We start from the raw sequence: 14959 nt of genomic DNA, 5'->3' as shown, positions 1-14959 counted from the left end.
AACTACCCGTGAGAAAACTAGAATCAGATGGCAACCAGTTTATTAATTCTCAAGGTAGTTTCGCTTTTCTGCCATTAATAATATTCTGAGATCTAGCCTTGAAATTCACTGGTCAGTGTGTTAGATAACCTTGTTAAGAAATCATCTGAGAGTGTTACTTCAGGCATGATATAAAGTTGTTTCTAATACCATAACCAAATAGCCAGACCCAATTCTGAAGTTAGTGGTTTCCCACCTCAAGGATTTGAAATGAACCTGTCAGCCTAACCGTGAAACACTGCCAATAGTAATTTGTTCATTACATTAAGACTGCCAACTGGTCTATAGCCATTTAGAAGCCAAGTATGATTTTACTGAAAAAGATACTTTGGAATGTCCCTGATCTTAATTTGTTGGTCCTGAGTAATATACATTTTTAGTAGCCATTAAATCATTAAGAGACTTGTTTTCAGCTATCAGAACATTCAACCTATGTAGACATAATTCAAGTTTGGCTTACCATTAGTTTATCTTCAATGTGCATTCTTTGTGTGTGTGTATGTATAAGATAAATAAAGTAAAACTCTGCTGAAGTTTCAATAAAATTGAACCAAGATGAGAAACAACTTAAACCTTAATTAAAACAATACAAGTACATTAGTTAGATACGACACTAATATAATTAAATTGGGGGGAAATTTTGAATGAGTTATTAAAACAATTAGATTATTTTTGGAGAGTTTGTTCTAGGTCTGTGAAATATATCATTGGTATTTTAATGAGGATTGCATTGAATCTATAAATTGCTTTGAGTAGTATGGACATTTTAATGTTGTTGATTCTACCAATCCATGAACACGGTAAAAATCCACATGATAGATTGGAGAATTTAAAACCATTAAACCATCCAGAGACCATTTCTATTTATATTCTCTTGAAACAAAAGTCTTCAACTACTAGGATTAGCTGTGTTAGCTTTAAAGTCATGTATTAATTAGCGATGTTTTATTTTCCACTTTAGTCAGCTTTAGACCGACCACTCGAGCTCCACAAGCATCCCATCATTCAAACTGTAACTGCTTGGGTAGATACTGTCACTCTCAGATAGCCATCTTAAGGGGACAGAGGCCAAAGGAGGAGACGGAAAGACACTATAACACAGAAGTTACCATCAGCACAGTACCTTGCACTGTGAGGAAAACTGAAGCAGCTGATGATCCTCCTTCATTGGAAACCAGACAACGATACTCTCCAGCATCGGTGAATTTCACAGTCCTGAGCTCCAGTGAGAGGTTAGCCAAGGTCCGCATTCTTGCTGGGTCTGCCAGTCTGACATCTCGGTCGTTCCTCTGCCAGGTTAGATTGTAATCCACTGCGCTGATGACAAGGCATGTCAAAACTGCTCTTTCTCCAGGAGCGACTGTAACATTAGCAGGCACTTGGATGACTGGAGGGGGCTCTGTGCAAATTGAAAAGATTCAAATCAAGAGACTGAAAAGCCAATTTGCTCACTTAGAGACGTGGTTTAAAAATTTAATGAGTAGCCCTGGCCGGTGTGGCTCAGTTGGTTGGAGTATCGTCCCATACACAGAAAGGTTGCCGCTTTGATTTCCGGTCAGGGCACATACCTAGGTTGTGGGTTTGGTCCCCAGTTGGGACTGATGACCAGTAGGAAACAGATTGATGTTTCTCTCAATCTCTCAATTTCACCCCCTCTCTTCCTTTACTGTCTCTAAAATCAATAAGCATGTCCTTGGGTGAGGATCAAAAAAAAATTAATTAGTATGTTTTGAATATCTAGTAGAAAAGATGCAGTACAACAGAATTTATTCATTAATGCATATGTCCATCACCTCAAGAAAGTAATCATCTAGTTGAAAGATGCTTTATAAACTAGATCATATTTACATACCAAAGTATATTCAAGTCTAAATCTATAGTTATAAAAAGAATCATCGCAAAAGATATGACTAGGCTGATTTAGGATTGTGGAAAAAGTCAAATCTTTGAGTTTTGAAAAAAAGTAGAATTTAAGATTTTTTTAAACAATATTTATGTATCATAGAATTGCACACTTGAAACCTATATAATTTGCTTAAGCAATTTCACCCCAATAAATTTAATTAAAATATGTAGTCACTGTTTTAAAGAAAATAGCACATAAAATATGGTAGAAATGGCAAAGATAAGGCTGTATCAGCTTTAAGGCAGGAGGGGAGTGTTATAATCTCATTAAGAAGATATAATACTACAACAGTAAAGTAAGACAAATGTTCCCCCAGAAAGAACGGGAACATTTTTATTTAAGAAGGTCAAGCTAACAGTAGGAATAGGCCTTTCATGAAATTGTACACACAGAGCCACGTACAAAAAGGCATTGACGAATGCATGCACATTTCAGATGTGGTCAAAAGCCAATTCCTAATTAACTATTTAACCAACATTTTTAGAGTCACTTCATACTTGGATTAGGTTTGAGGATAAATTTAAATGCCCCTTTAAAGCTCATTCTGTCCAAACTCTTTCAATGATCTGCTGTAGCAAGCCACCATTGAGTAATGATACAGCAATAAAATCTGTGGTGAGCTATGCTAGCTTGAAACCCACATGGCTGTTTTAGTTTAACTATAAAAGAGTATCAGATATTCAAACTTTCCTCCTTTATTTAAAATGGTATGTAAGTGTAGATGAATATCATAAGCCTAGAATGAAACTTGGAAGCAATATGCCAAAACCATAGTGGTTATCTCTGAGTGAAAGAAATGTGTATATACTCCAGATTTTCCTTTATTTATCCTTGTTTCCAAACATGTTTAGAGGACTATAAGCTATTTTAAATTGTAAAAAAAAATAAACGTATTTTTGTCATTCTGCTATGTTTTTAAAATCTCTTCTGAAAACAGCCAGTGAATCAAGTAGAAAGAGTATATGGCAATGTTAGGAGGCTCTGACTAAAGTCTGGTTGTTTTGACAGACAAAATACAGGATACTTTGTTAAATTTGAACTCCAGATAAATATTAAATATTGTTTTAGTATAACTAGATCTCATGAAATACCTGGGACACACTTATATGAAATTCAAATTTACCTGGGCATCTTTTGATTTTATTTGCTAAACCCAGCAAACATAAGCTGCCTAGATCTAACCCTAACTACTTGTGTGACCTCAGATAAGCCCATTTACACAGCGTGTTTGTTTCCCTCTCTGAAAAATGAGATGACGGAATTTGGTAATCATAAAGACTCCTCCTAGTGCTAAGGTTCTATGATTCTAACATATATGGCATGATTCTAAGAATCTAACATACAAGACCCACCAAAGACGTGGAAGAGTTTGTGTGCATGGGTTCACATTCTATCAAAACCTTTCTGAAGACCACACAGTAGGGTGGCTACACAGGGGACCTCGGCCAATGAGAGGGAAGATTCAGAAGTGGGTGTGGATTTGAGGCCGGCAGGTTAAGCAAAAGTTAGCCCCCAAAGAAATGCCCACTCTTCCGAGTCTAAAGGGGCACTTGCTTGCCACTTCTGCTGTTACAGTCACTGCCATTACCACCGACGCTTCTGCCTCTTTCTTTCTTTCTTCCTTCCTTCCTTCCTCCCTTCCTCCCTCTCTCTCTCTCTCTCTCTCTCTCTCTCTCTCTCTCTCTCTCTCTCTTTCCTTCCTTCTTTCTTTCTTTTATTTTAAAAAATATATATATTTTATTGATTTTTTTTTTTTACAGAGAGGAAGGGAGAGGGATAGAGAGTTAGAACTATTGATGAGAGAGAAACATTAATCAGCTGCCTCTTGCACACCCCCTACTGGAGATGTGCCCACAACCAAGGTACATGCCCTTGACCTGAATCGAACCTGGGACCCTTCAGTCCGCAGGCTGACGCTCTATCCACTGAGCCAAACCGGTTAGGGCCTGCCTCCTTCTTTCATAACTGACTAAGCGGGACATTGTTCCTGAAAATTGGCTTAGGCACAGTCCAATTTCCGAGTGATACCAACGCTTGGCTGGCACGGAGTCCTACTAGAAGGGCCTGTGAGGAACACACATACAGAAGTTGCTGACACCGGAGAGCCAAATTCTCCACTGTCAGTTCATAAGTTCTAACTGGCACTTCCCAGTTATTTATGCGAGATGTCTGGATCAACTCACTCCAACCTCTTTCCCTTGTTGTCCGTCCCTTCATGCATGTTGCTGGGAAAGCAACTCAAGTGCTCAAGTGTTTGTTTTCCCAGAAGCTGCGGAATGTTGACACAATTCCAGAACTTTGCATAATTACTGGAGATGAAAAAACATGAATGCTTTATGATGCATGTCAACTTGCTAAATTGTTCCAGAGGACAAACTTTATTTTTCTAAGAATAAGAGAATACAAATAATTTACTACAAGAAGAACATGCTTGCACGCCTCTGTTTTAAAGTTCAGCTGGGACTTATTGATAACAAACATAAGTCCTACTCTTCTGAACTGTCCTGCAATTATAAAGCTTCTTTTGTCCTAAATGGTCTCAACAAAGTACACATCAATGCTAAAAACAGGTACAGACATTGCCAGACACTCAGCAGCCACATGGAGGTCAGGATGGACTCACTATTAAACACTCAGCAACGCTAGTCTACAAGGCAGACAGAAAATAATTCAGTTGAAACAATGCAACCGATTCTAAATATGTGCTGACCAAGTGGCTTAAATTCTGGTCACTGATTAGACATGGCAGTTTTTTTGTTTCCTAAGAATTCTGGGAGATTAGAGGCAAATAAATGTTTTTCACTAAAAGATAATCTGATAAAATAATTTGAGCCTTGCCTCCCATTTAATTATAGGAAACACATTATCTACATGTGAAATTAGGAGCCTGTCTTCTGCCCTTCTTAACACCAGAATTGTAGCCCTGAAGTCCTGTGTTTCTTAAATGTGATCACTTTTTATGTCAGGACCTATTCATGAAAGCACTGTGCTCATTATGAATATGGGAGGACACAGAAATGTTAACCTTAATATTATCAGAACAGATCCCTTCCTTTTCTCAAATTTTATTTTTTCAAAGAAAAATGCTATATGGCCATTAGAAAAATGATTTATTAAGTCTCTACAATAACAATAATGATAACAACAACAATAGAAAAATAATAACAATAGCTAAAGTCTATTAAGTATTTCTATGTGCCAGACTCTCCTCTACGTGTATTGTATATACTATGTCATTGAACCCTCACACTTTCGCCATGAGATACTGTTACTGTTACTGTCATTTAATAATAGGGACGCCAAGACACTGAGTCCTTAATTAATTGGCCCCAGGAAGGTCACACAGCTCATAGGTGGGGAGGCCAGAATAAGCAAACACTCCATTTTCATAACTGCATTCATGCCCAGCCAACTGCAAAGCAATCAGTGATAATCACCTGACACATCAAAAAACGTCTGTGCCCGTCCGGTCCCTGCACTGCTGGCAGCGATGCACTCGTAGGAGCCTTCGTCAGACAAAGTGACCTTTTCAATATCCCAGTTCACACTGGCAGATTCTCTGGGGTAAGAAAACAGAAACATTCCTAGTTACTATGAAAACATGACCCCGTTGAAAGCAGTGGTTCCCCTATTTGTTCTGAAGTCTTCACTCAGAAGAACACCATAAGGAAAATAAGCCCCGGCCAGGTGCCTCGGGGTTAGACTGTTGTCCCAATACGCCAAGGTTGCAGGTTCCATCTCTGGTCAGGGCACAACAAGAATCAAGTGATGAATGCATAACTAAGTGGATCAACAAATTGATGTCTCTCTCTCTCTCTCTCTCTCTCTCTCTCTCTCTTAAAATCAATAAATTAAAAATGAATAAATTAAGCTGCAGAGTTCTTTCTAGCTTAAAACTAAACAGCTTTTATATTTCAATTAGAAAGTTCAGCTTCTCTACTCTGAACAAAGACAATAAGTTATGGAGATTATAAAATTCTTTACAGAAATATTGTCTGGCTGTGTCAAAGTATAAGATAAAGAGCTGTTAGAGAAATACTGCTTAAACCTCTCTCCTTCATGATCATTTCCAGTTTTTGGACACGTTCAGTGAGGTTCTTCAACAAAGCAATTCAATCAGTTTCAAGGTAGAAAATAGACTTTTTAAAAAAAATCTTCACCCGAGAATATTTTTCCATTGATTTCTAGAGAGAGTAGGAGGGAGGGAGGCAAGGGAGAGAGAAACACCGACGTGAGAGAGACACATGAATTGGTTACCTCCTGCATGTGCCCCAACCGGGGCTGGGGAACCTGCAACCAAGGTATATGCCCTTGACCAGGAACTGAACCTGTGACTCTTGAGTCTGCAGGCCAACGCTCTTACCACTGAACAAAACTGACCAGGGCCAGACTTTTTGATTCCAAAAAGATAAACACTCTTTAACTTTCTTATATAGAAGCTCTATGTAAGGCTATATACCACATCTGGTTCAACCTATGTATACATTTAAAAAAAGAAAAATAATTATGTTTTATAGTTAAACTTGTCATTTAAATAAAAAAATCCCTTTGCTATATTGTGTATTCATTCATTTAGTAAATAGTTATACTTTGTTCTCTAAGACTGTTCAAATTATATATCATTATATCTGATTTTCTGGAAGTCTCTGAATAATAGAAGTTCAACCCCTATTTAAAAGATTACAATAATCCAGGGCACATGCCTGGGGTGCAAGCTCTATTCTCCACTGTGGGGTGTGCAGGAGGCAGCCAATCATTGATTCTCATCATTGATGTTTCTATCTTTCTCCCCCTCTCCCTTCCTCTCTGACATCTATCTTTATATATAAAGATTATAATAATTCATAAAACAAACATTATTTTGTTTTGAAATAACTGTAAAAATGTGATTGAAATGCATAAATATTTTCATAATTTTCTTCTTACAACCACTTATACTATTTACAACCTTTTTAATAATTCTAGATAAAACTGAGATGAACACTTCATTGCAGAGTCAGGACACCTTCCACTGAAGTCAGAAATAATGCCCTATGGCAATAACTCCAGGTCTCCTGCCACCCAAGGATACCACACCCACCATCAAACAACCGTGGAGGAATAACTGAGCACCTAGTGCATAGTCAGCACTAACCTACAGTTGGCAAGAGAAAGTTAAGGCACAGGTTCCCATCATCAGAAAAGTCAGAAACTAAATACCACTGGCCCATATACCTTAGCTACTGAGACGATTCAGTTGTCGTTTCCTTCCATTGTGTATGTGCCGGGTGCCAGTGGTCCTTATTGTCACATTCAGAGGAAAACAGACCCAGACTTGATTCGATGCTGCACTGATCACCTAAGCTGTATCTTGAATGTTTAACAGCAGCATACCACACCCGACTTTATAAATGCCTTTGTCTAGAGCAGGGGTGGGGAATGTCTGGCCTGGGGGCCGTATCAGATCCTTGAAATTAGTCTGGCCCTGCCATGGCATTAGGGGTGAGTTAATTACATGTTTGACCAAATACAGCAGGCTAATTTATTTTTAGCAGGCTAATTTTTAAGTTGATAATTTTGTATGGCCCTCGAATAATGTTATAAATACCCAAATGGCCCTTGGCAGAAAAAAGGTTCCCCACCCCTGGTCTAGAGAAACTAGTCAGTTCCAGGAAGGCAGAAATTTAAAATACATGAGTCTTCTGTATCCTCTGCAGGGGCCCACTTCAGAGGCAAACATATATCAGGATTCATCAAAAACATGACATATGGAAATTTAGAACAGAAAGCGACAATTCTTCTAGTTCCTCATTATAAAAAAGAGATGTTGAGATCCAGAAAGAAGTAATTTGTTCCAAGAGACATAACCAGCATATAGATTGCTTGAAGAATATTCGCTACAATTATTCTAGTTCCTCTCTTATTTATGCAACATTACATGACAATCACTTTTTCTTTCACGTAGCCTACTCAGTTGACATTAAGACAACATGGCGACAGTAAAAAGTTTTGAAGGAATGGCCTTTGGGAACAGGGGAAAGAACATAAATAAAAATGTGTTCTGCTGTTAATGCAAACTAATTACCTTCCATCCCCCAGTGACCACAGTGACTCACATAACCAAGACTCAGCCCTCGGTCTCACGTTATTAGGAAATCTAACCAGAGATGTGCGAGTGAATCGGGGTTAGAGTATCAATCCATCATCACCCACACCTAATTCTGTCTTTAGCCTCTCACATCCAAAAAGCTTTAATATGTGTCAGTAAGGCCTGTCACATCTCTGCATCACAGAGCTGGAAAAATGAGAGAAAGAATTCTTGTGGCTTACCTCCCAGAAACTGCATGGAATTAGTGTTTATAAAGAACCCCGTGTCTTTGAAAAATGTTATGCTTTCAACATGAAGCAGAGTGGTTTGATTTCATCAGTCAGTTATGTAGCTTCATCATTGGCTATCCTGGTCAGTTGTGTTTGATTTATGGTTATTAAATATGTAGCTAAGTAAATCATCACGATATACTATGTGAGAAAAAAGTGGCAGGAAATACTGCAGTTCAATCTTTAAGTAATGGAAAAGTTTCTAAATTTATAAGGAACATTTCTGCCATAGTTTTGACTTAAAACGAACACCTCATAAAGGGACTGCATAAACGAAGAATTTCAAATATTTAACATCTTATGGAAGTTACTTATATTAATATTGAACTAACAGTAGGAGAGTTTTATAAAATAATTCCTAGAGTTTTTTTCCAAAATGTAGTTGGTTTCATTCTAAGTTTAAAAAAATAAACCAAAACAAACAAAAAAACCATTTTCCAGAAATCACCCTCCAGTTTTCAAGGCCTACTTCATTTTTATTAGATTACTGATATTTGTCTAAAAAAGTTACCCATTTTAACAAGGACAGTTGGTGCCCTCTGGCCAACTCTCCTTATTTTACAGGGTGGGGCAAAAGTAGGTTTCCAGTGGTTCTTGTGGAAAATAATACCATAATCCTATCTAATAATAGACAAACAAGGTAATTAACCGTACCTTCGCTACCATCGCCATTGGCTGATCAGCACGATATGCAAATTAACTACCAACAAAGATGGCGGCTAATTTGCATACTGCAGGCAGGGCAGGACACCAGGAGCCACCATCCAGGCCCCCGTGTGTGACCCCAGGAGCCGCCAGAAAGCCAGGCCGCAGGCAAGGCGGCCCCCCAGGACCCAGGAGCCCGTCGGCGAGGTCTGCAGGCAAAGCAGTGATCAAGCTATGAGGGGGAGGGTAGGGGGCAGAAGGAGCTACAGGAGCAGCTCTGGCTGGAGACTGAAGACTCCGGCCAGAGCGAGGAGCAAAGACTGAAGGCTCCAGCCACAGCGAAGACTGTGTCCAGAGTGAAGATAGAAGGTGGTGGCCAGAGTGAAGGTCTGGGTCCTGGGTGCCAGAGGAAAACTGGTGCTGGCAGCCAGGAGAAAGAAGGCCTATTGCACAAATCTTTGTGCAATGGGCCTCTAGTTAATAAATAATAATACAAAAATAAACTCTGTTTCATGTACTCATAACTGTGAAACTACTTTTGCCTACCCCTGTATGCAGTGGCCACACAGGTTAGTGCTCCACCTGTCACTCCACCCCCAGCACACACCACTTCTCCTTGACCTCATCTTCTGCCTTTTCCCCCGAGGCTCACGGGGCTCCGGCCACACTGGCTTCCTTCCTGCCTTTCTTCCACACATGCCCTGCTCACTCCAGCCTTCGGGCATGCGCACTTGCTGGTCCTGGTGTGCGCACACTCTTCCCGGATATCTGTGTACACCTCTGCACCTATGTTCAGGTCTTTGCACAAATGCCCCTTATCCTGAATTTTTAAATCGTAACTTGGTAGCCCTAGCCAGTTTGGCTCAGTGGATAGGGCGTCGGCCTGCGGACTGAAAGGTCCTAAGTTCAATTCTGGTCAAGGGCAAGTACCTCAGTTACAGGCTCGATCTCTGGCCCTAGTCGGGGCACCTGCAGGAGGCAACCAATCGATGGGTCTTTCTCACATCGATCTTTCTGTCTCTCTGTTTCTCCTCTCCCTTCCACTCTCTCTAAAATTCAATAGAAAAAATATTTGGGTGAGGATTAGCTTGGCCAAAACCACATGCACCTGACCTACTAACCTTACTCATCCCAATTAACCTGTTCTACACTGTGCCTTAACACTGATCACATTCACTGATCCTAAAACTTTCCATCAGATTCAGAGACCTGCTTACTCATAAGCCAATAACAGGGCCTCTCATTGGCAAGGGCCCCTCCAAGGTTCGGTACCTAACTTTGTATTCATAACTTTTAATTTTTTGATTTAACAAGGGACCTTCAAATTGTATAAAACTCAGGTTCTCTAGAACCTAAGTCAACTCTTGAATGTATGTTAGCATTTATATATTAACATGTTATATTTAGCATCTCTTTTCGGTCTTCCTCCATCACATACAAGCTCCACAAGGGCACAGAGCTGTGTCTGTCTTGATCACTGCTATATTCCAAGACCATAGAGCAAATAAATGAGAATTTCCAATAAAAAACACATTAAAATAAGTATCTTCTACAAATAAGTATTATTTCTATTTAGATGCTTAATGCTATCAATTATTAATAGAAACATGTACCCACTTTAAATACTGGTCTACTCCGAGTTTGAGTCCATTTCTGACAAAGCTCAAGGTAAAGGGCAAAAGACTTTCAACAGAGCAGGGAATTCGGCCAGGCTGCAGGTAGTATCCTGGGGTCTTCTTAGGCATTGTAACTTTGGGAGCATCTAGGGGAAAAAGAACATGGGCGAGAAGGTTACAATGATATTGAGTACTTCCTGGTAAGCCATTCAAAATCTTCATACTTTAATTCTTCCTGTAAATCTTCTGTATTCCAATTAATCTAAATCCCCTAAAAATCACTTTAATTATCTTTGTTAAAAGCTTATTAATTTCAATGTCTTCATGAACCCCTACTAAAGTATTCATTGAATCTAAGACTCCATTGATTTTAAGATGTGGCATTGTTTTTGATACTACCAGGATAGAAAAAAAAGCTACCAAATTAGTTACACTATATCCCCAATTTTGAAAACAATTTTATTTAAAAAATTAAATATTTGGAAAGAACTCACATCTTATAATTGAATTTATAGGGTGATTATTTTTCTAAAAAGAATGGAAAAATTCATTTTTAAAAATCCGCCCTGGCTGGTTTGGCTCAGCGGATAGAGCATCGGCCTGCAGACTCAAGGGTCCCGGGTTCGGTTCCGGTCAAGGGCATGTACCTTGGTTGCGGGCACATCCCCAGGGGGAGTGTGCAGGAGGCAGCTGATCAATGTTTCTCTCTCATTGATGTTTCTAACTCTCTATCCCTCTCCCTTCCCCTCTGTAAAAAATCAATAAAAATATATTTTTTAAAAAATCCATTAGATTTTAAAGTATTCAATTTAGGGGCTGAGACAACCAACTTTGAATATTGTAAATTAGGAAACATTGATGATGTTGGTTCTATCCTCATCATTTTTACAACTTTAAACAATATCTATAGAGCTGTTCCTAATACCCCAAATCACAGCCTTATGTATGAATGATAAATGTTGTTCCTTCACACAATAGGACAATATTAGAAACAATCCTACATCTTTGTCTACAATGCTAAAATGTTGATCAGCGCTAAGAAGTAGCTCAAATATAGACAAATTAAAAAGCTACTCGATGCCTCCAAATAATCTCTAAGCTATGATATCATCTCTAGGTAATAGCAAACATATAAGTAGCTAGTTTTCTAATTAACTAACAAACCAACCTACCACTTAAAGGCTGAGTCATCACCAATTGTTTACTGTATTTCTGCCAATTGCACATAAACATTTAGTCCATTTAGCCCATTTAGATAGATTATTCAAACATTAAACACATATGCCAGGCTTTTTAAAAAAAATTTTTATAGAGAGGAAGGGAGAAGGATAGAGAGTTAGAAACATTGCTGAGAGAGAAACATCGATCAGCTGCCTCCTGCACACTCCCTACTGGGGATGTGCCCGCAACCAAGGTACATGCCCTTGACCAGAATCGAACCTGGGACCCTTGGGTCCGCAGGCTGACGCTCTATCCACTGAGCCAAACTGGTTAGGGCATATGCCAGGCTTTGTAGAGACAATAAGAGCACCAGAATTTCCCAGTTTGACTTCTTACATTGATTGACATGATCAAAATGTTCAGATCTATAATCAATGAGTCTTAACATGAAACTCTGATGTGCTATTTCATAGTCAAGAAAAGTTAAAGACTACATAACCTATGTGTCAATGCTCATCAAATCAGTAACCCAGTAACAATTTGAAGATATTATTTTTAACTTTACAGTCTACTAGAGGCCTGGTGCACAAATTTGTGCACAGTTGGGTTCCAGCCGACCGGCCCCAATTGGGGCTGATCGGGCTGGGCCGGAGTGGGGAGGGGCCGCAGTCAGTTGGCTGGCTGGCCCCACCCCTGTTTGGGGTGTGGGGGCCAATTGGGGGTGGAGCCATCCAGGGGGAGGGGCCATGGGCGGTTGGGCTGTGGGCCCTGCCCCCTGGTGAAACTCCCGGTTGAACTCCTGGTTGAGGGGAAATTTGAATATTAGCCTTTTATTATATAGGATGATTCTGTACCTACAGGACTACATCACTTCCTCCCCCCTCTCCCCTCCTTAAGCTATCAATACTCCAGTACTGAATGAAATGATGTCTCACCTGGGACGATACTAGAGAAGGAAACACTTGATACTCTCTGGAAGAGATAATCGTCCTTATCATAACCTGCTACTTTGAGGAAGAAAGCTTCACTTGGTGGCATAAAGTCAGAAATGTTCCAGATGCCATAAGGTTTCCGCTCTGGGTAATATTTCACAGGAATAGTCTTCAGAGAACTGCCTGAGATACTGAGAAGTTCAAGACGATCTACTCTAGCTGGGACGGAAATCCCGGAAGTGTTCAGAAGCACATAGGTAGGGATTCCTAGAAGAGAAAGACTTTGTTATTATTTACAGGTAATTTTCAAATGAGGTGTGATACGAAGTAAGTGTTTGAATTTTAATAACAACAGATAATAAGTATCATAAGTATGAGTACTGCCGACTGTCCTATAAAGTGTGGCCAAGTTCTAGAGTCTTTTCCACATTAAGACAGTTTATTCATGGCCAAGTGATTATTCTGTAGTCTATTAACTATGTTTACATGTAGAAAAATTATAATTGTGAATACTGTTATATGATGTTTGACCACATATTTTTAAAGTTCACTATTTGTATCCTTCCAATAAATGCAATAAAAATAAATGAAAAACCAGAAAAAAATTTTTAAAGAGTCACAGTAGTATTGAGCTTTTTTAATAGCTCTAAAACTCATAAACTAAGAGGAAGAACAAGCTTAAAAATCAGCAACAATTTTACCTTTAAACATATAATGATATATAATATCTTTAACTTTTTAGCCATATATACACACACAATTTACCTTTGCACTTTGACAACAAATCAATTTATAGATGTTAGTAAGAGGAAGATTCAAGATCTAGGTCAGTAGTTTTCAAAGTTTAGTAAGTATAGCAATCAACTGGGATACTCCTGGAATTACACATGCCTAGGCCCTGCCTCCTGAGGGTCTGATGCAGGAGATCTGTGGCAGGGCACAGGAATCTTCATTTTTGAGCATCTCTCTGAGAGATTTCAGTACCACTGGTCTTGGGACTACACGCTGGAAAACAGTGATTAGGCCAAGAGTACAATCATGTTTAAAGATGCTCTGTTTCCCAATTTTATTGACTAGTGAGAATCATAAAATCACAGACATTCTGAGGAACATTTTCACTTGGATCTCTATTATGTCAGTTTAAAGCAATATGCACATACAAACCTTGCACTGGTCTGCTGACTGTTTTCTTGAAGTCCAGGGTGGGCTTTCGGGAAAAACCAGCTCGGAAATCAATAGTGCTGAGGCCAGTGATGCGAACAGAGTGCCGTCCGCTGCTGGAAGTCTGAAAATGTTCAAATGACAAACCCCATCAGCAGCCGATCCAGGGAACCGGTCTCACGGAACACCAGTATTAGAAACTGTAGGGTGCTTATTAAGATTGATGTCCGCCGAAACCGGTTTGGCTCAGTGGATGGAGCGTCGGCCTGCGGACTGAAGGGTCCTGGGTTCGATTCCGGTCGGGGGCATGTACCTGGGTTGCGGGCACATCCCCAGTGGGAGGTGTGCAGGAGGCGGCTGATCGATGTTTCTCTCTCATCGATGTTTCTAACTCTCTATCTCTCTCCCTTCCTCTCTGTAAAAAATTAATAAAATATATTTTTAAAAAAAAAAAGATCGATGTCCAATAGTTGAGGCTCTGAACTCAGTATTCTGAACTGAACTATGATTCTATAACTTAAATGCATGTTTTATGATCCATACTCCAGGGGACTGCTCTGAAATACAATTCACTAATGCACTGCATGCCCAATGGTGAAAGATAGAGGGGTTTAGTCACTGGTGAGTGAGCCTTAAGTAAATCTGTAAAAGTTCTATGAAGACATGGATCGTAGTTTCTTTGACTGTATGAACCGTATGAACCATGACAGATGCTCAGCAAATACTGAGGAAATGAATTAATAACTAAATCTTCTCCCCCAAACACCATGAAAGATATTTACTTTCTCAGTGGCTCTGAGAAGATACAGACGGGACAGCTGACCTCAGCCAATCAACAGCTCTCAGCTCAGCAGTGTCCCAGCCAAAGCACTAGCTGCTTCAGACTCAAATTGAGTGTAACATGGTCCTCAGGCTTTAAGAGCTCATGGCCAGTGAGGGGGACAGATGAATCAATAGAAGCCTTTAATGCGATGTAGTGACTGAAATAGATACCATGTACACAGAAATACATAAAAGGAGCAAAGAAGCCTAAAAATTCAGCTAAAACCACCTAAAAGGGGGTGATGACTGAACTAAATGGTGAAGGATACTAAGTACTGAAGTGAGTCATGTGTGTATAAGTAATAAGTAATCTGGATTAG

At 39.5% G+C, this 14959-nt stretch overlaps 1 protein-coding gene across 2 annotated transcripts in view; it reads right to left on the bottom strand.

The window, feature by feature from the left end:
• HMCN1 (hemicentin 1) overlaps nucleotides 1-14959 on the bottom strand; it is a 374104-nt gene that overhangs the window by 204174 nt on the left and 154971 nt on the right. For both annotated transcript variants that reach the window (XM_023754745.1, XM_006089863.3), the window contains exons 7-11: nucleotides 13821-13941; nucleotides 12660-12923; nucleotides 10565-10709; nucleotides 5383-5504; nucleotides 1163-1438 (exon numbers count right to left, since the gene is read on the bottom strand). In XM_023754745.1, coding sequence (XP_023610513.1) covers nucleotides 1163-1438; nucleotides 5383-5504; nucleotides 10565-10709; nucleotides 12660-12923; nucleotides 13821-13941 — 928 coding nt within the window. The remainder of the gene's footprint in view (nucleotides 1-1162; nucleotides 1439-5382; nucleotides 5505-10564; nucleotides 10710-12659; nucleotides 12924-13820; nucleotides 13942-14959) is intronic.

This window comes from Myotis lucifugus, unplaced genomic scaffold (genome assembly GCF_000147115.1).
Source record: "Myotis lucifugus unplaced genomic scaffold, Myoluc2.0 scaffold_65, whole genome shotgun sequence".
Classification (NCBI taxonomy): Eukaryota; Metazoa; Chordata; class Mammalia; order Chiroptera; family Vespertilionidae; genus Myotis; species Myotis lucifugus.
The sequence above is the reverse complement of the archived record's forward strand: the minus strand, read 5'-3'. Positions and strand labels throughout refer to the sequence as shown.